At 33.0% G+C, this 26473-nt stretch overlaps 1 protein-coding gene across 7 annotated transcripts in view; it reads right to left on the minus strand.

Moving 5' to 3' along the window:
* Fbw5 (F-box and WD repeat domain containing 5) overlaps positions 1-24568 on the minus strand; it is a 44513-nt gene extending 19945 nt beyond the window's left edge. Inside the window, exons 1-5 of one of the 7 annotated variants that reach the window (XM_076497621.1) lie at positions 24479-24568; positions 22204-22252; positions 15913-16343; positions 10906-11080; positions 724-1371 (exon numbers count right to left, since the gene is read on the minus strand). In XM_076497621.1, coding sequence (XP_076353736.1) covers positions 724-1371; positions 10906-11080; positions 15913-16266 — 1177 coding nt within the window. In that variant the 5' untranslated portion in view covers positions 16267-16343; positions 22204-22252; positions 24479-24568. Of the gene's footprint in view, positions 1-723; positions 1372-10905; positions 11081-13675; positions 13741-14029; positions 14120-15912; positions 16344-22047; positions 22145-22203; positions 22253-24449 lie in introns of those variants that run through there. The other 6 variants (XM_076497619.1, XM_076497625.1, XM_076497620.1 and 3 more) reach the window with 6 other exon arrangements.
* Positions 24569-26473: the final 1905 nt, after the last annotated feature.

The raw sequence follows: 26473 nt of genomic DNA on the forward strand, positions 1-26473 counted from the left end.
AAGAAGGCACTCTGCATTATCTTCATAACATATACAAGTTATTGTAAATTTATTATTTCTGATATAAGACTGATGGGATGGATTTAAAAACAAACAAGACATCCATCCTTATCAAACAGTTCATACAAGTCCTAAAGGTTATAACACAAGTACTATCATGCCAGACAAGAAGTGACAGTTTGATGAAATTGAATAGAGGGAGTCATGTGTCACGAGAGTAAGTCATGCTCTTATGGGTGGAGGGTTTTCCCATGATAATCTGCACACTAGATACATTAGATATGGTAAATTCCAGATGAGTGTAGGTTTCATGGCTTGTGGCATGCAACAGATGTTTTTCATGTAGAAGGTAACACTGAATAAGAATAGCTATTTATATCAGTGGAATAATTTAACATACTGGAATTCTTCTCTCTCTCTTTCTCACACAACACTCAACATCTATAAGCTTCTTGACCAGCTATATTTTGTTCTCCACTAAAATGTTACAAATGATGATATCCATTTTAGAAAAAGAAACCCATTCACAAAACATTTTATGAACTTATTCAAAAATAAAATGTGACGACATCAATCGTACTGTTGTATGTTCGGACAACTTCTTTATGAAAGAAGGAATATTTTTTTACACAATACTATTCCCATTTCTTTCATTATTTTAAAAATTTGTAAATAAGAAAATGCCATAATTAACAAACTGAAAAATAAACTGGATGCACTTACTTAATTCAAACCAATCTTCATCCCAGGGTAGTGGTGGATCTTCAAAGTCAGGATTTGTGCTGTTATTATCATCATTCTCATCACTGTCTACCCCTTCTCTAGCACTCTCTACTCTTCTGTATTCTAAACTGTATCGAATTGGACTGTTAACTGTGCATGCCTCCTGGCATTCAGCATTAAAGTCTACTTTCACATCCATAGAACTAGATTCTGTGGACCTTTGCCGTCTTCTGGAATTTGGGACTGGCCACTGGGATGTGGAAAGAGCATTGTGAGAGACTGGATTACCCTTAACAAGCTGTTCTGACAGTTGATGAAGTGTAGAAGACTCTCTTTGTCCATATTCAAGAATAGGTTTATTGCCTCCGTTTGATTCCTCTGCACTGGATTCATCAGACTGAAGACAATTAGCTATCATTATGGTTCTAATAGAACTAGCACTCTTGTTATAGAACTTAAATAAGCGTTTCACTATCTGTTTCTTTTCTGAATCACTCTCCTGCCATGCCTTGTTTAGCCACAGGGCTGAACAAGATATGAAGTGGCCAAGAAAATGAAGACGGCCAGCTAGAAGATAGTCATCGGTATACCAGGTTCCAAAAATATCATAAGGTTTGTTCAGAACTCGGCATTGAAGAGTAAAACAATCTAAAGCACAAAAAAATACATTACATATATCTTGACATATTTCATCTTAATCATGGGCTTACATCTAATAAGCAAGAAGAATCAACTCACACACACACACACACACACACACCTAAATCTTGACTCAAAATAATAATTCTACAAAAATCTGATAAAAAAATATCTTTTGCTAACTACTGAAACTATTTACTATTAACTAAACTCATTTACATAAAGTAGATCCAATTCTATGTGTAATAAAAAGTTGATCAAAAACATTTTTTTTAATGAGAAAGAACAAAAAGTTTATATTTTAGACAGTCTAGACAAGGTAAAGTTTGTAGAGGTTGAAGAATGTTTTGGGCTTCTATACTGAGCCCTTCTTCAGGTCAAAGTCTATGTTGTTGTCTGTGTTGCATCTTTTTGTTAGTAATTGTGGTTGATAAACTTCCTGTTTATTTGTTTCTCTCTGTGTGTAAATGTATTTAGAAGTCAACATTTTCCCTACCTGAAAGTGTATTTCTGATAGAGACCTCCATACACAGACTAGCAGTTTTTTGCTTGAAGTCGTACTATTCTGCCTTAAAGATTTGTATGCCATCAGATGCATGAAACTCCCATCTAAATTTCATGTGAAAACATGGATTTGTGATACTGCATGAAGATGTATCACTTTACAAAACCCTCCAACAACAGGAGTGCAAAATAACTCCATATGCAAATGTTCCCTCTACATTCACACACAGAAGTGCTCATCCTTTGATTATGCAATCTATAAGAGTGCACCATAAAAGTAAAAAGGAAGGATGGAAATGTGTACAAAGGCGATTATCACAAATACATTTTTAATTAAGGAAAATGTTAATTCTCGATATTACGACCTACCTCCCTGTGCAGATTAGATAGAATCCCAATTTGAGATGGAAAAGGAATTGGTGAAAAAAGTTACCGAAATAAGCCTCTTTTCAAGACTGACCTGCACTCAAGTAAAGGACAGGGAGAGGCAAGCAGTCTAAAAGGTGTCATAAGGATGGTTAAAAATATGTGGGGGAGGAAGGCACATGTGAAAAGTATCTGTGCCCAGCTCCTCAACCATCAGTCACGAAGCATCCATGCAGTCACAGGAGGAGGGCACAATTTAACTGTCTCACTATGAGCTCAGTTACAGGAACCAATCTTATAATCATTTTGTAATACTTACAGCTTTTAATACAGTGTATTTTCACAAAATTTTGTAGATTATCAGTAAAGATTACAAGGCTTTTTACACAAAATATCCATTTTTTTTGTCAAGTTTAATATTTTTTAAAGTAATGATTTGCTTGTGCATTATTTTATTTTTAAATGTTGACTATCCAACATGTAAAGTACTTTTGATTTTAAGACCAAAAATAACTTTTATGCATGAGAAAAATGTGTTATATTTTAAATGCTAAATCTTTATAATGCCCTTACAACCTCCAGACAATTACTAAACTTTTCATTTTGACAGACTTTATACTGGATCTGTTATTTTCACTATTTTATCTCTGTATGGGTTTGGTCAATAAGACTGACCTCATAACTACCATAAAAATTAGAAAATAGATATAAATTACACTTTTTCATTCCAGAATGATTACATAACATGAAACCACAAATGTTTAGTCTAAATAGCTTAAATCTCATAAAATCATACATTGATATATATTTATTATTTTCAGTTTATTGACCTTTCAACCATGTCTGACTTGTATTGCAGAATTTGCAATTATGCAGCATACAAGCAATTATGTTACCATACCCAACAGTATAAAAACATGCTTTTATATAGTGACCTGTCTTTGCATTGTTCTAGTGGACCAGTATTTTGCAAAATACAGTCAAATTTCAGTTACAATACATTAACTCACTCAGATAATGTAATCACTTTTTTGAAACTTACCCCATCCTAGTGACTAAAACTGGCTCTTACTGGAGAGAAAGGATGGGAGAGTGTTAGTGGAGGTTAGCATTATTGGAAATACATTTTCAATTCAGGAAGTATTAACTTCCAAAACATACTTACCTTCACTGCCACTTACAGCTAGAATTCCACATTAAGAAAGTGGAGAGGCCAGTGCAGGCATTATCAATACATAAAAATTTATGCACAGAACAGAGGTGTACCCAGATAAGAGTGGCACCCAAGGGGGAAACCTCACTACATCCAGATTTTATATGATCTTCAACCCCCCTTTTTTTTTTAGATCTTAGTATTTGTATCAATAGTGAAACAGTACACAAGTAATCATCATAGGCCAGTATAGCTGAAGTTCCACAACTTGAGGCTGGAATTATGGTGTCTTGGACCCTAAATTTCATGTTGATAGGTAAGGTAATTGGACCACAATGTTACATACAGACATATGTGTGACTGGATTTGTGTAGCCATTGAGTGATGCACTCCAAACCACTGGAATTTCAATGAGAAAAAGAAAGCAACACTGAAGTATACCAACTTTCTCTTCAACCTGATAAAGTCCAAAAGGTATTACCCAGACTTTGAATGATGAAATCATGTATGCCTTACACAACCACAGAAGCAGAACACATCCAGTCTGAAATTATGAAAATTTATTTTTCCTTCCAACCGACTGGAGCATTCCTCTTGCCCCTGGAATTATAGAGAAAATGTGGAACACTGTGCTCAATCAAAGACCTAGGACAGGACAACTTCTAGTTTGGAATTATGAGATAGAAGACATACTTCTCTAAACAATATACGAACCCAATAATGATCACAAAGAGTAGCCATGTATACTCCACACAGATGGTGTCAAATCTGAAAAGTGTTATGAGTATGTTCCAATGGAGGATGGTGCTGCTCCTTCTGACATCTGGGAAAAACATCCAAGGACTCAGGCAGGAAAGTCCCAACTTTGTCCTCTTCTCCAAGAGTGGAAAAATACAAACTAACACTCTGGAGAAAAAGCCTCTATTTACTGCCCCAGTGACAGGAAACTGGGTGTGGTAAGGACTCCCTAGCTCCACTAGTAGAATCTGTGATATAATACATATTGGGGAATATTGAGAGATTGCAAGAATGAGTATTAGGGACAGACAGAATCCCTTTTAGCTTTACTCATGATAGTCCATGATAATATGGTAATAACATCTGATGTTCTTATGGAACATTTTTACAGATCCTGTTGTTTACATTTTGCTTTCATCATACCCCACTTTGTGGAAAGGGCCCTGAAAAATAAAAAAGACAAGATAACGACAAAAGCACATTCTTCTTATAATCTAGCAGATATCATTAAAGTGGTCATGGGGTAGTGGAAAATCCCCAGAAGAAAACTGTCAGATCATGTAAAAAATGTGATAAAAAAAAGCATTGGAATAAGTCTAAATACTAGCTTAAAAATGCCTGCTAGTGGATATATTAAATGGGCAGCAAAAGAAATAAATGTGTTGAATCTGATTAGATGCAAGTCAGAAAATTCCTCACCTGTAAAGTCCAAAATATGCAACATGGATACTTGCAAATCTACCTCCAAGGAATTGGACAAATCTCAGAAAACAGAAAAGTCCCAACAAATAGAGTTGACACTATCACAACAAAAGGAAGTATAGTGAGCCACATAACACCTTCAGGCATGACAGTGCAAAATAAATGATCATCATACAATCAATTGTAGAGACGAGAAAAAATGGCAAACTAATTGTGGAGAGGGATGTATACACTTCCCTGATTGCCAGAAACTTAGAAAGAAAGGAAACTATTTGACTATAGCAGGACCTAAGGGTGAGATAAAAAGTTCTACACACATGCCAACAACTTCAACCTACAGCATCAGTATGCTAGCAGTAACAAAAATTCCCATTAATTAAGGGAAAGGCAATATATTGTACATGAGGCAAAAGGTTTAAATGGTTGTTGAGACAAAGGAGGTAATACCAAACTTATATTCTGGTTAAGTAACTGAGAAGGCCATTTGAAAAAAGTGGTGGATGGCACTGGGAAGCCCTAAACATTCAAATGTTTAAAATAACTAAGATAAAGTTAGACTTTAGTGAATACCAGGTCAAAACAAGACATGGTGGACATGTTTGGTAAAGTGGGTAAAAACTCCTTGTGAGGCACAACCCAGTTAACTTAGATGTTAAACCCCAATGAGCTTGAAAAGGATCTTGGTGGAGAACATTGTACTTAGTATGCCTCAATAAAGATAGCCAAAGTGGAAGATGAGGAAGTGAACTCACTTGAAAATACTGTAGACGAAGAAATCATGGTTAGGCCAGCCAATCTGAGGCTAGCAACAGCTCACAAGTAGAGGACTGAAACAACCAGAACTTTGGGTAACAGATGAATTGAGGGAAAGGCATAGTTATGTAATCCCATCCAATCAGGACTGCTACCCAAGCCTGAGGATGAAGCATTGGATACTCCAACATTTGTAGTTGAAAGTATCAATGAGTGGTAAAAGTGATCACTGAACCTCCAAACGGAGGGCAAATCTAACAGAAAACCTTATAAAAGAGAAACCATTTGGTCAGAAGAAAGTGATGGCTGAGATTTACAATCTGTTAAGAATTTCATCATTCTAATAAAATGGCAAGCCAGAAGAATGATGTCATTAGAATAAACCTATTAGACAAAGAACATTTGAAAACAACAACCTGGAGAATGCAAGTCTCCATGATAGTTGATTTAAGAGTCCACAGTAGAACTGATGAAATGTTGGACAGCGAGAAGATCTAAGTTTCTGATGCAGAATGAAAATTTGTCCTCCACTCATACACCCTGGATTACCTGACTTTTAATATTCACACCTCAGCCTGAAGGAAAGTAACTGTGAAGGAATAAACTTGAGACAGAGGGGGAAGTAGAGATTTATATACATACAGTGAATATTAACACTAAGAGTTAAGTAAAATAAAACCAAACCAAAAGGAAGTACTGTGTTAAAAACAGCAAATCCAAACCTCTGACTAGTGTTAGTTTACTATAACCGAAACAAGCCAAAACAAAAAAAACACTGCACCAAGTCAAAGGATCCCAGGGTGCAGGCTATACTGTGGGATACAGAATGAACCCTGGGTTTTGGAAGTGAGGATACATGCCTATTAGTCTTACCCTCCCCATATGCCAGTCTCACCTAAAGAAATAAAATAAAATTAAAATAATAGAAATAGAAATTGAAAACAGGAGAATGAGATGTGAGTACTCAAGCCCACAGCATCCCACATTTATATCACTCTTCACTGCCTGAAGACAGTTGTGGGAAGGTAAGGAGTTGTACTAAAACCTTGTCTTCTATGTGGACTTGCTAAAGAGTAAGATCTGGAACTAAAGAATATGTTCACTACAAGGAATAATTAACCAAGACTAAGAATTATCATCCATGTGTACAAGTGAAGAGGTATTGAATGAGAACTAAACATTATCTTTTAGGTATACAAGTAATAAGGAACTAGAATTAAGCATAAATTATTCTGTATACATGGCAAGGTATAATAAAGAGTATATATGAAGAAGTAATGAATGAGGTGTAAACATTACCTTATATTTTAATATAACGAGTAATAAACCAGAATGAAATGTCATTGACTATGTTATGCAAGAGAGAGCAACAAACTGGAACTAAACATTAACTTCTATGTTTACATGGTAAGGAATACTTGAATATGACCAACTACCAATTTCTATGCATACATGTAAAAGAAAGATGAACTAAGACTAAATATGCTAAATGGAATATGTTAAAGAGTATGTAACTATAACTGAACATTATTGTCTACGTAGTACAAGTTAAGAAGAAATAAAGTTCTCACAATATATGTGGACATGGTAAGAAGTTATAAACTGTCTAAACACTAAATCCTATGAATTATAGATTAATTAAGAATAAACTATATTTAAACAATATATTACGTTCTGTACATTGCCTGACAAGGCATAAAACAGTAGAAGCAAACTGAAACCCAAAGTAAATGCTGAATGTAGTACGAATAGAAGACAAGAAAGGAAATAATAGCTAGAAGGTAGATTTATGGCTAAAAAGGACAAGAGGTATTTATTAAGTATTATTAGTGGATTGAAAAGTCACTCCATTTCACCCTCTTCAACTTCAGTTTTAAAATCTGTGATGGAAAATGTGTAGCAGAGATGGAATAAGAGAGTTCAGGATGTAACATGGAACCCAGCACACTTTGGACTATGTTATGTTACTCTTCTTCTTGCTGTATTTGTTAACCAGAACAATACCTGTCACAACATACAAGGGTTGTCACAACTTCAATGGACAAAAATCTTCCTAAATTGGTAGTTACTGAGTAATAATGGTACCCACACTAGCAGCAAGAGAATTCACACTAATCTGTGAATTCACACTGTATTTACTTCAATAAATCTCACAAATAAACATACCTCAGCACAACTATGCTGAGGAAAAGAATGAGGATTTTCACATGGGAGGTATGTCACACTCCTATTGATATAGGTTTTGTTGCATGCATACATCATGTAATAGCACAAATTCACATTTTCACATGAAGTTCAGGTGAGAATTTCACAAGACTGGTGGAATACAATTCTCTAAGGCAGAACAGAATGACTTCAAGAGGAAAATAACTAATTTGTGCATTGAGATAAGTAATTATATCAGAACTGTGTTGCGTGACATCACCATTTATTCTGTATAGCCTGATGAGAAGTTGTAAAGAGTTTACTGATACAAAAGCTGTGGTCTTAATGGAGTACAGGTTGGCATTATTTGATGTGAAAAGATTCTTTAATTTTCCACATTTTCCAATGGCAAACTTTTCCAGAATTTGATTTCAATCCCAGTTTATGATATGGCAATTTTGTAACTACATTCTGCTAATGCAATTTTTTTTTCCCCCTTATGTGTCAGTCTAATTGCATCTTTATATTACTTTGGTCTTTGTTGTATAGTTTGATCAGTTTTTCCAACATATGTATTCCTCACAAATTGAATATTTTTTAGACAAGTTCTATTTAACTTTAGTTCTTTTTTAACTTCATTATGGTATTTTGGAAAGGTTTTCCAGATTTAAATATAACTTTTCTGCTGAATTTGGCATATTAGGGATATACGATAATTTTGGTGTCATATTTGGGTTGGGGAATTATTTTTTTTGGAGACTGAGATTAAGCTGGTAGGATAACATTTGATCTCAAAAATATTTTATCAAATTTTTTTTTCAATGTGATCCTCTGTGCAGAGTTTTTTTTGTTTTTTTGTCTCTGTCATAATGGTTCCTTGTTTAATAGTTTGTAAATAGTTGGATCCACAGTGCAAATGTGTGTTTGGGTATTTTTATATACTGAAGTGGTAAAGTAATCTTAACTGTCACTATGGATATCTAGAAATTGCAGAGTTCTGTTTTCTTCTTTTTTAATGGTGTATTGTTTATGGTCTGACAGAATTTAACTGTTGAAGTTGGTTTTCCATGTAGTACTTTCTTGAGTATTAGGGTACTTGTGGGGGTAATGTGAGTTTACTACACTAGCTACTAGTTTAAATGCAACATTAACCTTTGGTATTTTGGGTAATCCATACAGATGTAGAGATTTGTTTCCACAGTCAACTAATACTTAATGCTGTCTGGTTTCAATCTCTTGATAATTTTATTTATCATTCTGTTTTGTTTGTAGGATAACTTTTGCATTTTTTTTGTCGTAGGGTCTAGATTACTGTGTAGTTTCTTTTATTTGCTGGTAAAATATATACTGGAGGAGTTTTTTTTTTTTTAAAGTTTCAAATGAAGGCTAATTTTGTCAAGTACAATTCTCTCTTATTGGTTTGTGTTGCTAAAAGTTGACAAGTAGGACCACAAGCTTATTACCTTCTGTTACCAAGATTTCTTGAGCTTCTTGTATGGAAGCTATGATGTCGATGGTTGGGACAACACTGAAGATTAGAGTAAAATTAAGGCCAACAAATACAACTCGTTTGCATGTTAAAATCAGGAACTCAGGTTTTATGTACATTGTGGTGCACTGTTTCTAGTATGTTATGCAAGATAAAGTTCTCCAGTTTCTTGATGTGTTTCATTTTAATACATCTACGATATGTAGTTGAAGGTCTGTATGCACAATCTAAAGTTCTGTTTTAATCTTCTTGGATTGTTGTGTTCATTACTTTAATTTTACATTTGTTAAATTTCTCTGTAGTATTCTACATTTTTTTTTTCTCCAAAATTAAATTATCTTCTTAAATAATTTCAAGCAAGTTTGTTGTAGGATTCTATTGATAACTGGGGATGAAATTAATGACTGTAACTCTACTTGTTACATTTTGGTTGGACTTTTAAATCCTTTAATTTGGTTAGGAAAATAAGATGATTGTTACAACATGTTAGTTTGTTGTAGAAATGACAACATCTGTGGAAAGTTTCCAAGATGGTTGGTCCATAAGAGTTCCTGAGATTCTTGCATCAAGAGTACTTTAGCCAGTGTAGATGTGATAGAGTATGGCCAATCTTTACCAAGAACAAATACTAATGAGGGAAAGAAAAAATAACAACCTAATGCTGATGTTAGTATATGCTGGTTTCACTCTCTTGGAAAATATACCACACAACACAGAAACTTCAGTACACATTTTAGTTTTCTTATAATATCCCTAATTTGAAAATGAAGAACTGTTTAACAGTTTTGAGAATTCTGAGAACACAATTTTAAGAGAATAAATAAATATACTAAATTCAATTTATGCATCTTATTTTCGTTGATGTATATACTTCTGCTTGAAACACGTACAGAACAATTCAGTTCCAAAGTTGTGTAAAGTCTCTTCCTGATTTTAACTTACAATTTTGGCACGTGCATAAACACACACAAACACACATATATACATATAAACCATTCCTTTATACTAGTATGATGTCATGCAACTCATTCATTGAATCGTCTCTTATTCATAGAAGTCTTTCCTTTTCACTGTTAATTATCTCAAAATATTTGAGCTTAATTTAATATATTTTAATGCACTTGGTGAAGCTAGTACTTGAGTCATTAGCATTCAAGGCATCACTAACCCTTGAAGAAATTGATTTCAAATGTTCATAATACTCATTATCATCATCACAGTGTAAATTACATTGAGTGTTTACACTAATAACAAATTCAAGATTCATTTTATTGTTTATATCTTAATTTTTATACTAAAAATAAAGATACATAACACCATGCTCTTTCCTAATAAGAAGGCAGAAATCTTTGTTTCATTTTTGATTTGTTTTGAAGATATTACAATAATTATATCAAAACTAGGCAACTTCACAAAGAGCTTTGAGTTGCTTGGCACATGAGGTGCTGACTTTGTGAACATAGTAAATGAATGCATCACAAAACTCTTAACAAATAAAGAATAAATATTGATCTAAAGATAAAATATACTTAAACCACTAATTTGCATGTGGGCATTTTTAGAACTTTCCATCACTTATTTTTCAACACCACAGAATTGTACTTCTGATCATACTTGTCATAAAGAATTAGTTTCAAGAAGCAAAGGTAATTTCTATAAGCTTTATTCAATTCATTATTCTTACACAACCTACCTGAAAGGTTGAAAACAGCTATTTCTCCAGAAGCTGTGTGAGCTCCAAAATGTACACCTGAGACCAACAAGAGAGTATCAGACTCATTAAATTGAGAGAACTGGGTGTAATTCCAACTGTACATTTTCATATCAGAACTGTACCGAACAGATGCTGGGAAAGTAGTGTTCCAAACCTGTAAACAGTATTTGTCATTCATTTATTCAATACAAAACCATTCAAAGTTTTTCAAATTTGTGCTACAAATCTCCAAAATAAATATGTCACCAAAAACATTCGATCATAAATTTACATTTTAGGCTTAATAGTAAATACATAAATGAACATTTTATTCTTAATGGGATAATACTAATAATGAAAATAGTAAGAAAAAAGAAGGTCAAATCATGAAGCATAGGGTTGCTTTTCATTAAATATTCTAAGAATTTGAGGATGAGCAAGTGTAAATTGAGGTCCTGATTTAAAAGTTACATAGTACAATTTCACTCAAGTAACTTGTAACTCCCTCTACACTGGAAAAACACCACAATCATACTCTGAACTAAATGATTTTCACCATCACTGTGGAACCAATCCAGCAGGTTGTGTCCATGGACAACCACCCTAGCAGTTTGGAATTGGTAAGTTGTAAGGACTTCCATACTCTACTGAAAAAAGGAGGAAAGAGGCAGGAACTAGCACCCTGGAAGGAAGATGTGAGAGCAATATAACAAAAGAATGCACAGACAGGACAGAGGAGTCTGTCCAGATCAGGATGAGGGTAGATATATCAAACAGAAGACAGGAAGATAAAGGAAAAGGAGGATTGACCTTCTTGTGATGCAAAAGTCTTAGGAAGGAAAGTATGAATATGTTAATGGACAAGGTAGGAAGAAGGTCTTGGCAATATTGATGGCAAAAATATCCAACCTATGATATTTGCAGTTCAAACAGAGGAGGAAATATGCTTTCAAAAAGAGGCAAAACAGGGAACACATTGACAGTTGCTCAAAGGAAGGTAAACTGAGGGCACAAAGGACCACGTTAATGTCCCAACCCAGGAGTGATGGATGTCTCCATGGCTGATTAGAGCCAGATGGAATGGATCAACATAGAAAGTACAGAGGAAGCAAAGACCCTGCATAAACAAGAAAAACAGAAGGTATGCAATAAACCTTTCTACAATTGAGAAGACTGAAGAACCCTCTCTTCAAGAGCCTCATGAGAAACATGAAGATTTAGGCAATCATTGGGTGATAAGCCTGTAAATCCTGAATCAAGCCCAGGAATGATAAATGCTCCACTTGTAGTGATAGACAGCCAAAGAAGAGTGAAAGGAATAAGCTAAATGTGAAGCTATGCTTCAAGAGAAACTGGAACCCCTCAACAAGGACATGACAAAACCAGGAGTGAAAATGGAGGACAGGACAGATGAATGGATGAGTAAATATAAGGGAATAGATGAAATAAGTCCTGGCTGAAGGTATCGACAGCCAAGGCCTGATGATGGAGAACTGGGAGACCAAGACTGAAGTAATTTGTGATTGAGTGTGGTGGCAAAGACATTGATATGGGGCAACTCAGATGCAGACAGAAGACACTAAAAAATGGCAGGATGCAGGGACCACTCCGTGAGGGGCAAACAAAATCTGGTGAGGAAAAATAATCAGCTAACAAAATGAAAGCACATGGCATATTACATGCCCTCAAAGACGATTTGTGTGTATGGGCCCAGTAAAGAAGATCCACAGTGCAAAACAACACAGAGATCAGGACTTGGTGCTACCATGGTGACTGATATAAAACATCACAGAAGAACATTTGGAATGGATCATAACCAGTTGATAGCTGGCAAGAGAAAGAAAATGACCCAAAGCCCAACAAAGAGCCAGGAGTTTGTGAATATTAACAGGAAGAGAACTCTCCTCCATGGACCAATGACTTCTGGCGATCCACCTTGGCTCTCCAGCCCAGAAGGAGTATGCAAGTCTGACCATGAAGGAGGAAGTGGGACCCTCACCAACATATGGACACTGTTTAACCACTAATGGAGATTGTTTACAAGGGATGAGAAAAAGGGTACAAAAGTATCCAAAGGATTCTGGGTGAGATTTCCTCAATCATGAAGGACCCACTGAAGAGACTGCATATGAGACCTGTCCATGGGTATAAGAGGGGTTAGGGAGGCCACATTTCCAGAAATGATGAAACCTTGTGAGTTGTGAGAAAACAGACAGGGCTTTCTGAACAAATTTGCTCTAATTGCATGTAATTTTTCTTTTTCTATAAAGATGTAAATACAACACTTATCACAGTAATAACAAGAGGGTAGACATAATAATTAATTTATATGTTAAAATTACAATCTTTTTATTTATAATTTTTGTACAAAATGTTATACCAAAAAGGATTTTAAATTAAAGAACTTAGGCATAAATTATTTTCTTTCCTTGCACAAACAATTTTCAAATCAAAATTCAAGTATTTTCCAGGTTTTAATCACACATACAAATCCTAAAAACAACGTGCAAGTAAATGCTAAGTTATCAGGAAGAAAAGTAACTCTTGAAGATATTTTTCTTAAATCAGAAGTAAATTATATCTGCACTGTTCCATGGTTATGAACAAAAATTTCTTGTGCCAAGTCTGACATGAAATAAAAAGTTTTCGTGTAAAAGAAAACCACAAATTTTGGTACAATAAAAGTTTGAAGCATTGCAGAAACCTCTATAGATAGAGAAATAAGAAAGATAAAAATGATAATTACTGGATACAGTTCTTAAAGGCTTACATTGTAAAGGTAGAATAACAAAGATGAATAATGTCACATCCAATATATGCCGTCAGAAATAGCAACTGTAAGATAAAAGTACTAAGACCATGCATAATTTTAAAAATGCACACATTTATTACATGAAATATTTTCATTACATTACAATAAATCTAGTCCCAAGAAGTGTACAGTATAAAAAGTTTAAATTTTGTAATTCATCCCTATTAATCACATTGAAAAATAAACTTTTCATAAGGTTTTGATAACACTGTACAACAAAATTTTTGCTTCTTGAACACTGTTGGGTGTTCCTTATAGATTTTTGGCTGATTTGACCACAAAAATCACATCCAAATTTTAACCATCACGTACCATTTCATTGAAATCTTCAGTTTTGCTACAACAGAAAAACAATATCAGGGCAACTGGAATCTGTCAATGCTTGCTGATTACTGTTGGACACTGCAACATGATGCATCATACATTGAATATAAACAAAAATCAGGAGCAAAACACTTTTAACAGCATATAAACAAACGCAAACAAATGTGGCAGGAATTTAGTTTAGAGAGAGAGAAGTCTGAAGAATTCTCTCTCCAACTGTGGTTGGTCAGGAACGTTGTGGTTTCTCTTCTGCCCCTCACGTGAAAAATTATTGAAATTTACATGTGATTTTTGCCTTTATTTTATTTTGACTTTTTTAAGGTGAAGAAGTGAGATTGGTCATAACATAATTAAATGGTGAGCAAAACAAAGGTGGCGCCAGAGATGCCAGCCAGGCCAGAACCCAACCAGCAGATGTCAAAGTAAATATCAATGTGAGATGATCCGTTTCAAAGCTGGGCAATAATAGCATATTAGAAACATAAACACAATTAAATACGTTATTGCCAGTAAACAGTTAACTGTCTATTTCTCAATGTTCCTACGTGACAAAGCAAAACCAAAACTATATTTGTGCATACCCACCAGGTACCTGTCACAATCAGCAAAAACTTTTGAGGAAGCAAAACTTTTCAAAAAAATTGTTGTGCAGTGTTGTGCACTGAAGTAAGCCCATGAAAAATTCTGGCAGCTGATTTGACTTGGTCATAAAGAAAAACAAAGAAATAAAGCTTTCATTACTTAAATAATTAATAAAATGACACAAAACCAAAACAAACAAATTAGAGCTGTATTCAGAAGTTTGTTCATTAGCCAGGAATTCATAGATAGCACTAACATTTGAAGGTTCATCCAACAGCATTCAAGTAATGTCAAATTTTTCTTATCTTATTAACAAAGAATTTCTGATAATGTTTGAATATTAATCACACTTACACAGGAAATTCAATCTTCTGGTTTGGATAATGCCAAGTTCTTAAATAAAAAATGTTGTATTAAAAAAACACAAAAAAAAAACATATATATGCATATCACCACAAAAACAAATTCAGCAGATCCTTCTGTGCATTTGAGATTCAAATCATTATGTTAAGGTATGGTGGGGGTATGTTTAAGAAGCTGTACAAGATGCAAAAGTGTTATGATAGAAGTATAAAACAAAAATATATTCCATCAGTAGTCATTTTAATACTGTAATAAAGCACCTGTGAAACTGTGTACCCTCACTTTCTCAAAGGGTATGTTTAAATGAACAATGTTGTTAAAAAAATTAATGAATAATAGCATTTTATTGTAACTTATTATGCTACAGCTGAAAGTCTATTTTATAACTAAACTTTCAGCATTACTTGTTCTGTTTTGCTGCTTATTTATTACTATATGGGATATGTCCAATTAATCAACACTACATTAAAAAACTATTAATGTTAATCTGCTTGTTACAATGACTGTTAATTAGATATACTTTGCCTAAGTCATCTATAGTTCATTTAACTATCTACTGTAAGATGTTCTTGCAATGCAAACTTAAGGTATGTATCTGTACACATGTTGCACATAGTATCAAATTTGTGTACATAAATGTAAATTCACTATTTAAAACACAGAAAACCAATATTTCAGTTCTATGTATTTTTAAACTCCAAATGTTTTATTTCATATTTTAGATTAACTGTAAAATAAAATGATTTTCAATCAAACAAGTAGTTATGGTGATATCATAAGTAAATTACATAAATCATTACTATTGAACATTTGAAACTTCAGTTGGTAATGTGTTACAAACCTACTCTTCATACAAATAAGCCCCTTATACAAATGGAAGTTACAAAATGTTTAATGTATTGAACAAAATAATTTTGTTAACATACCTTAACATAACCATCTTTTGAGCAACTGGCAAACATATCTCCATTGTGTGAGAAACTAACATGAAGTACTTGGTGAGTGTGGTCAGTAAGAACTTCCGATTCTAAAACTGGTGTGTGGTGTTTAAGACGCTTGTATTCACTTTTCCAGGAAGTTTTCCCAGGTGCAATTGGGATATTTGGATCAATTTTCCAATCTCTGTAAAAAAGCTTTTTCCATAGCAGTTCATCACATGATACTCTGTGCCATGACTGACAAACTGCTCCAGCTTGTACGAGGCTAAAAGCATTTAAATGAGAAAATACTTGAACAAGAAGTGAATCTGGAAGAGCGTACCACATTTCTTTCTTTTCCATTTCAATAACTAAAATTTTTTCCTGCAACTACTGTAGGTTTCACAACGGTAGACATCCTGGACCATGGTTATATAATTCTGTAGATGAACAAAATTATGTTACAAGTGTATATGTTTGAAGCCTTAAATTTTCATAAAATTTTCAATTCACAAATAATTCAACAAACCAGTTAAACAAGAATTTTAGTAATAAAAATTTGAAATTGATATAAAGGTCTACTTTTTTTTTTTCAATTTTGAGGCACTTGAACCATATGCTGCTGTTATATACAGACCATATGTATACAGTACACTAGACACCTGTACACACAATCATGTTTTTACTTCCCTTTCAACAGCATGAGACTGGTGATGCTAGTAAAATGCATGCCAGTACGTTGGATTGTGGAACTTTTCTTTAAATGCACTCTCACAGCAATAGCAGTTTAATTTGGTCAAGAGAGAATTCCAAAAAGAAAATGGATACATGACCACTAGACATTGCATCAGAAGATTTTTGGCTACGGGATTTCCTCAAAGGGAATATCTATCAGAATAGCCCATAAAACTTGGAGGATCTGAAAATAGGAATTAGGAAAAAAGTTTATGAGGATCAGTGAATACTGTCCAGAACTGTTTCATTTAGGAATAGGCTTGATGGGCTGGGCAATTTTTAAATGACTCAAAAAAAAAAAAAATACAATTTATGATTCTCAATGCTTCTGATCAAATTTGGTCCTCTTAGATTCAGTAGTTTTCATGATACAAAAATTCCAAATGAGGGGCTTATTTCATAATTACATGTAGTGTAATGATGATAGCATAGGCATTTGCTGTATGATTAACTAACCAACAGCTTTGAAAGGAGTATTTCTGAAAAGGCTGTAATTATCTTAACTAAACATAATATTTAAAGCAATACGTATACATTATATACATATATACATACACACACACACACACACTTTACCAGAAAACAATCCTGATATATAATTCTGCTTTAAATATATGCTGTATTTTGTGAAGTTCTGATCATTTATCATTAAAATATTATTTACATAAATTATTCCATTAGTAAAATTCTTTTCTAAATAAGTTTTATGACATCAGATTTCATGCATCGTTAAGGGCCTTCTGGCCCAATGTACATTTCTGACTTTCAAGCTTTCGCAAATTGGAGAAAAATAGTAACTAAATCCAGCATTTATCTCCCAAACATACACCAACACCATGTTTTTTTAAAACTTCTCTAAAGTCACAACCTCTACAACTGAAGATAAAAATTTCTTCCTCAGACATACAACCCTGTAATAAATAGCAGAGCAGTTACATAATAGGAATAGTTCTATTACAGCTATACAATGACAGGAAAAAATTTCACTTAGCATACAAAACCAGACAAAGTAAAGCTGATATGAATTAATTTCTAACAACAAATATCCTCATCATTAGTACATATTAGACATTCTATTGTTGCTTGTACGGTATTACAGTTGAAAGTTCACCACAATCACAGGCTAAATACTCTTGCTGTGGTTAACGACATTAAAAAAACTAACATCAAAAGTAACAAAGTGGTTACTGCTGTAGCAAGTCTATGAATCTAATGTGTATACACAGACAGGTAGAAAATACCCAACATAAATATAGCAATTAAAATTAAAATAGAAGATTCTACAGGGGTCATTCCATGTCAAATCATCCAGGGGGCTGCAGGTGACCCCCACAGAATGCCTTGAAAAAATTCACATGTGCTCATCTACCCATATAATGAAAAACTGCCAAAGATTAGATGAATATTTCTAATATTTTCTGATTTACAGCCCTGTAAAATTTAATTTTTTTTATTTTTGGCAAATTAATTTTTGGGCAACTTTGGCTGCTTAAACCTGCAAGAGTAATGGTGACAGAATAGCTGAAATTTGCTACACTGACTGAATTCATCTCACAGAATTCAAAATGGTCTCAAACCAAGTTTATCTCTCTTAGGATTTGCATAGAGAGGCTGTAAAATCACCTGAAAACCCAAAATTGTGAAAAACATTGGTTTATGTAATTAGCCATAGCACTAAGACTTAATATGATACAAAGCTGAATGTTTTTTCTAATTTCCTATAACATATAAGTTGATATATCAGCAATTACTGTAATTAAAAGTCTGTTAGATCTCCTGTAAAAAAACTTAACTGCATGCAACTTTTTATGAGCTAAAAGTAGCCCTACTTCAGACCACAGTTTGATCTTGTCACCAGTTATTCAGCCTTTTCAGATTTTTACCATATATTCTTACATCTCTGAATATGATCTACAAAAAAAATCAGGATGGTGTTCAACCTACGTTTTGAGTTATAATTTTTTAAAATATCCTCTGACCATACGTTTTTTATTTAAAACAAAATTCAGTTAAGGTGTGTTACTGTGTGCAAATATATCCACATAATTTTGAAAAATACCTGTCAGAATTTTATGAATCCCACTGAAATATTTTAACCAGCCTTTCACAATGTTAAATAATGAAGTTGTAAGAAAAAAGAAAGAATAAATTCATTTCTGAACAAGTTTATTGGCATAACTAGTTAGATCACATGGCAATGCAAATATGTTGTGTATGCATTACAGTTATGCAGATATGGCTGAGTTAAAGATTCATAATATAATAAATACAAAGGTAAATCAGACACAAAGAGCACAGTGTTACAACAGGGGATAACTGAGAAAGATTATAGTCACACCAAACTGCAATAATAGTGACAGTGAAATGTTTCAAAAAACTACTTTGGCGATAAAGTAGCCTTAACAACATCAAATAAACATTGCTTTGTTCAGACAGCTTGAATAAATTTCTCAAATTTGAATTTGATTATGTTGAGATCACTTTGATGTAGAACATAGTGGCAAGCACTACTGCCTTGTATGGTAGGTGCACTTACCAGACAAAGAATATGTGGGAAAGGAATCCAGCTTTCATCTTTACGTGACATTGCAAGCAATGAGAACAGTTTGTTTCTTGATTTCTTCATAAATGACACCAACACATCGGAATGTTCGTCTGATCTATCTTTTATGTTTCCTACATACCATTCATGATCGTATATGCATGCCACATATTTCCCTGGCTGATAATTGTCATTGCTATCATTAGACCCTATTTGAGCTGCAGCAGCATCACTTTCACTGTTGCTACCAACAGTTACAACTGTGTACACATCATCATCTGATAGCCTTCTCATATAGAATTTGTTGGTTGAGTGGGGAATAAAGCTATGATGTAACCTAATACCTGACACAGTTTTGTATTTTTCATTGCACTCAAGTAGATCAAACTTTACACAATTCTGCAGGACTGATTCCTGATTGACAAGAAAGAACTAAATGCCCTGAATGTGGGCCTTTGCCCAATGGTACATATCAGAGACACTTAAAATTTGATAATTTATTATTTTACACAACCTTGAATTTTTTGAAGATCATATTCAGAGATGTAAGAATATATGGTAAAGGCTGATTAGAATATTTCAATGGGATTCATAAATTATTTCAAAATTGTATGGATATATTTGCACACAGTAACACACCTGAATTGTTTTTTTTTTTTAAATGAAACAACATATGATCAGAGGATACTTTAACAAAATATAACTCAGAAAGTCGGTTGAACACCATCTTGATTTTTTTTGTAGATCTTATTCAGAGATGTAAGAATATATGGTAAAAATCTGAAAATGCTGAATAACTGGTGACAAGGTCAAACTGTGGCCTGAAGTAGGGCTATTTTTAGCTCAATCATAAAAAGTTGCATGCAACTAAATATTTTTACAGGAGATCTAATGGACTTTTAATTACAACAATTACTGATATATCAACTTATATGTTATAGGAAATTTGAAAACAAAATTCAGCTTTGTATCATATTAAATCTTAGAGCTATGGCTTATTAAATAAACCAATGTTTTTTTACGATTTGGGGTTTTCAGGTGATTTTACAACCTCACTATGAAAATCCTAAGAGATAAACTTGGTTTGAGACCATTTTTGAATTCTGAGATATTAATTCAGTCAGTGTAGGAAATTTCAGCCTTCTACCACCATCACTCTTGCAGCTTTAAGCAGCCAAAGTTGCCTGAAAATGAATTTGCCAAAAATAAAATTAACTCAATTTTACAGGGCTGTAAGTCAGAAACTATTAGAGATATTGATCTCATCTTTGTCAATTTATCATAAAAGTGGGTAGATGAGCACATGTGAATTTTTTCAATGCATTCTGAAGGGGTCATCTGGAAAATTTTCCAAAATGTGGGTGTTTGACATGGAATGACCCACAGTGAATTTGAAACAGATCAAAAAAGTAAAAGATGTAGAAAAACTATACAACATTGAAGTAATTTGGGACTAAAATAATGTTATTAATAAACAAAATAACAGTAACTTCATTAAGAGTTAGTGTGTTACATGAAAAAAAAAGATATCAGATTCCAATGTGTTTTGCAAAAAATAAAACAAAATACAGCAACTATATGACAGAAAATTGTACCACAATGTTTATAAAGAAAAATATGAGTATGTATTCTGATTAAGAACAGAGTAAGTAAATTTCACAAAACATCAACATTTTGCAATTTTTATAGAAATTCTATGAAATCCATGGATTTTTGCAATTTTCTATATTGTAATAGAATATTCTTATATGTGATATCTATTGTGTTTCACATTGAAATTGAATTTTTAGCTGGATTTGTTTTAAAATTTCTGCCTAAATGAGATCTCTAGAAATGAGAACTTATGTATTTACATAATTGATTTACAAATGCAAGTGACAGATAACAGCAATAACAGATCTAAACAGATGTGAACACAATCCGAGAAATCTTGCTCAGAATGCTCTAACAACAAATTCATCTCAGTGAATGCTAAAACAAATGACCATCACAAGTGATTTAATGACATTAAGTTGGAAAACTTATTTTGTAGATTGTAATAACTTGGCATATTATGTGAATCATCAATAAGAAGTTACGTGATAGTAACAGTACTTCAAAAAATACTATATAAGGTATATTGTGGTAGTAGTCCAAAGGTGTCACTGAATCTCAAGACGGCTGATATGGGTACTTAAACTTTTATTAAAATGGAGAAAACATTTCAGCTTTCTTAGGTCATCTTGAGGTTAAATAAAGAGAGTTTGCAAATTTTCTTTGTTAACCTGAAGATCACCTAAGAAAGTTGAAACATTGTTCTCTATTTTAATAAAACTTTTGATACCCATACCAGCCATCTTGAGGTAAATTTTACTTCGAGTTTCTCATCACCACTGAATCATAAGAAACAAAAAACAAATTTTGTTCTAGACTTAGTAACACTTTTAACTGAACTTAATGAGCCATGAGAGATGCCAAGTTTATTTTTAAAATTGAATGTTTAAGTACACAAGCCAACTTGCATTGCTTGCAGGAAGTCCAAATTGCACTATGCAGACACCATAAGGTGGCTGGCATGCTTAAGGGTTAGTGAAGAAATGGGGCAATTAGTTCTAATTAGTTATTCAGATAATTAAAAAAGAGTACTATATTGTGTACCTATACTTATAACCTCTTTAAAAATAATATTGTTCTAAATTAATTTATCCTGTTTATTAAGAACAGGATCAGTGCTCAATTCTTTAAGCCTCTAATTATCTGACATAATCTGTCTGGTTTTATCCAAAATAATTACACCATTGCCTTTTCAAGTATTTGACAAAACTTAAATAATCCAGAGCAGTAAACTTCTTAAACTTGCAAGTAATGAGACAAAGGCTGCATCTTACTGTCATAAATCAACTTTTTCATGTTTATATTTCATCTACAGAAGTTTCACATCTTGTGTTTTCAAGAATGTAATTTTTGTAGTAATTCATACAGCTCCTGAAAAAAAACAACAAATAAAACTGGTGTTCCATCTAAAATGCGATATCAAAAATTACCTCAAGAAAAACTGCCTCCTTACTTAAGTGGCAAGATCATGAAAAACACCTATAAGAAAAGTGAAAACCCATAAGCAGATGCATTTATGTACATAACTAACCTTTCTCAACTGTACTAACATTTATGGATTCTACAATCTTTAAAATAAAGAAAAAGTTATTGAACATTTTAAAATCTTAACCACAACAATTGTACTGAAAGTCATTCTTATACTTTAATTATGCTATGGGATTTCCTGAAATATCTTTCAGAACAGTCCACAAAATGTAGAGAATCTTAAAAACAGCAATTAAAAAAAATTACATTGTTTGGCAATATATATATATGTTGTAAACAGATTTATATTGTTACCACAATATACCACCTAGTTATTAAAATCAAAGAAAATCTCATATTGAATGAAGGAAATCCTTTCAATATTTACCTACATACTATCACATATAACACATTATACTATGATAAAGACTTCTGCATTCTTTTCTCCTCTATGAATGGCACAGATAAATGAGACTATTAAATATCTTTCCCAATGTTCTTCATATTTATAAAGTCCCTCTTATTAAATCATGGTCAGAGTGTTTCCACTGTTTTTTTTGGTTTTTTTATTGCATTATTTTGCACAACCACAATATTCTCATTCCATTGAAGTGTAACTTTTTCAATGTAGTATTGCCTTACATTATATTTGGTGTATAATTAGAGAAATTCTGCAAGTATTTCTTATGTATTGCACAATTGTTTTCATTTTCTTTTTTCTTACATATTTGTGTGGGTTCTTCAGGGTAAATCAATAGACCAATACAACTATGTTTCATCTAACATTAAAGCTTTGGCCCAGCATGTCCAGGTTGGTTAAGGCATTTGACTCATAATCTGAGGGTCATGGGTTCAAATCCCTGTCGCACCAAACGTGCTCGCCCTTTCAACCATGGGGGTGTCATAAAGTGATGGTCAATCCCACTATTTGTTGGTAAAAAAGTAGCCCAAGAGTTGGCAGTGGGTAGTGATGACTAGCTTCCTTCCCTCTGGTCTTACACTGCTAAATTAGGAACGGCTAGCGCAAATAGCCCTCATGCAGCTTTGTGCAAAATTAAAAAACAAACATTAAAACTTTAGTTGACAATAGCAAGTTATTTATGAAAATCACAAAAGCCATATTTCACAGTGATGGCCAAACAAATAGTTTACATGCCCATTTCTAATGCTGACATTCGGATTTTTATTCCAAATTCGCAAGATCTATTGGTGGACAAAGTTACAAAAGTAATTTCAATCTCGAGCTCTCAACGATAAAGTTTAATGAAGTAGTTTCCGAGCGCTACAATTCATACTTATGACTGTGAGCTGAGAATAAAAATTAACCTTGTATCTTAATTTTTAAATCATAGCTCATATTACATAATAATAATTAATATACTAATGCCAATAACAAGTTGCTTCTTTTTCAAATACTGACTTTTCCAATGAAAATACAAACCCTTCTTGCTGATTTTCACTGAAAATGAAAATCTACTTGATGAGTGAATAAATATTTTTACAGATCTCGACTGTCTCTAATGGCAATACTTTAGTCTACCAATATGCTTGAAAGTTGCAGTGTACTGGTGGTTTCAGTTCTATGGTATTGTCAGTAAGAGTTAGTAATACAAAGTAAGACCAGAACTAGTTGCAACATAATTAAACAACGGTGCAACATTCCGACTTATCTGTTATTGTTTACAGCTTGAAATAGTCCTAATAATATTATCACAATATTTCCAGTTGTGCTTAAGTGCATTCTATAACCGGTAATGTATAAGTTTCACAATCAACATCGTGATAATTTATTCTCAAGACGTCTCGTATGAGTATTAAAACAAATTTAAAAACAGTAAAGAACAACGTTTCGACACTCTAACCGTCTTCAGAATACGTTTTTACTTCAAGTGAGTTTCTCATCATCACGAACAGGCTCAACGTTATAGTAGAACAATGATCTTTAACAGTTTAAAACTGATGTGACTTTAACGTTATTCACTGTACTTTTAACTTTAAGAGTTAAATTTAACTTTAGGCCTATTACTAATATTAGCATTGATATTACTATTAGTATTAGCCTAAAGACAACTTAAAAATACTTTGGTTTCTTCACAATTTCATATTAAGATTATACTGTGCACTTTCAAAATACCAACTAACAGTTTGAAGTACAATATATTATACATATTTTTTCTTGATATATGAAAGACTGGTAAACAAATATTACTTAGCCTCAAAATCATGGTTTCCTCTTACATTATCTCATTCTTAGCTGCGGTCAACGCCATCTCTTACAAAGATACTATTTCACAACAATTACTATGATATACGTTGCTATTTAGGTCTGAAGTAAGTAGCAGAACCTTATCAACATTAAAAAACAAAATTAATTTCTTTATTTGTTATTAATTGCAAACTACGCAATTGAGTAACTGTGTTATACCCATCACGAACGTCGAAACCTGAATTTTAGAAATATGTGCCACAGAACTAATCTTTATGAAGATATAAATAATAAATAAGAATTTATTTGAACACATGAATCGTACAATAAATTGGTTTGTTTATTTTTGAATTTCGCACAAAGCTACTCGAGGGCTATCTGTGCTAGCCGTCCCTAATTTAGCAGTGTAAGACTAGAGGGAAGCCAACTCTTGAGCTACTCTTTTACCAACGAATAGTGGGATTGACTGTCACATTATAACGCCCCCACGGCTGAAAGGGCGATCATGTTTGGCGCGACGGGGATGCGAACCCGCGACCCTCAGATTACCAGTCGCACGCCTTAACACGCCTGGCCATGCCGGGCCCGAATCGTACAATAAATAGCTAAAGTATTTGGTCTGTAATGCAAATAAAATAACATGTTAAACATACTGTGAAGTGTCAAACACAATTACTCGCACTTTTGACACTTAACAAAACACATGAAGTAGGTATTGTAAAAGGAGATAAGTCAGATTATCAGGTTTCTTTCATTGTGAAAAATAAATATTTGAGAACCATTGCTCATATCAAATTATTACAAAAAATCTTGAATAAAAATTCCCTTTAGGAATAAAAAAGATTGGTTATTTTAGAGCAAAGCCATAGTGAGATAGTCATTGTGTTCGCTGAAGGAAAGAGAATCAAAGATTTTAGAAATTTAAATCCCTAGACTTACCGTTGTGTAGATTATGCAAAAGAAAGAAAATTGTCATTCGTTATGTCTACTCAACATTTCACTTTATTATTACAAAATGTTGATAACATGTCTATGCTTCTAGTAATAATATGTTATGTTATTTTATATCGGCGCAATACGGGTTTACAGTAGCTAGTGTGTGTACACAGCACTACGTTCATCCTCAACAGGTAATTTTATAATGGATACATCTGTGGGTCTAACTATTTAAACAAGCATATAAAGGGGAAATGTTCTTTGAATAAGCTATTCATCTAAGCTTGCAGTCTAGCGAACTTCTTAAATCTTCTGTTAGCTGATGCTTAAAAAAACAAGAGAATGCCAGGAGCTATAGATGAAATTGTTGTGGGCTATGTTTTATTATTTAGACGTTTGTATTAATTTTTGTCCAGAGGAAGTTTTATTGTCACATGATGATGAAGACGTTTCATATCTGGTATCTTCATGAAGGTGTAGACTATTTAGTTGGCCGTTTGTTACTTCAGTTATGTATACTTTAAGACTGACGATGTATGAAAGTGACGTACGTGCGAGAGAAAATTGATAAAAGTGGAATTAATTATTATTTACTCTGCAGCTATAGTTTCAAACCTACCAACAAACATTATCATTAAATTGAAAGAACTTTTGCTTCCTTTTTTTAAAATAAAATTATCGAAAAATCCTTGTCAACAAAAGAAACTGTTTCAATTTTGATGTCAGAAGAGAAGTTATTGTTGTAAAAATAAAATAAGTTGCAGGTTTAATTTTACGGTGCGATATGAACATGAAACATAATCGAAAATTTGTTAGAAATGGCGAAACAGTAAAAAGACAGTTTAGAAATAAGAGACAGAAAATTAAACAAGCAGAACAAGAAGAAGGAATAGTAAATTAAAAGGATATCGAAAAGAAAGAGTTATTGAAGAAATTTCAAGAACGATTCATGAGATTTACAGAAAAATTATGACGAGAAATCCATTAAAATACACACAAGAATTATAAAAAAATGAAGAAGTAAAAAGAGAAGAATAAAATAACATTAATAAGATAAAATACAACACTGATATACTGAAATATCGTTTCAA

This window comes from Tachypleus tridentatus, chromosome 4 (assembly GCF_004210375.1).
Source record: "Tachypleus tridentatus isolate NWPU-2018 chromosome 4, ASM421037v1, whole genome shotgun sequence".
Classification (NCBI taxonomy): domain Eukaryota; kingdom Metazoa; phylum Arthropoda; class Merostomata; order Xiphosura; family Limulidae; genus Tachypleus; species Tachypleus tridentatus.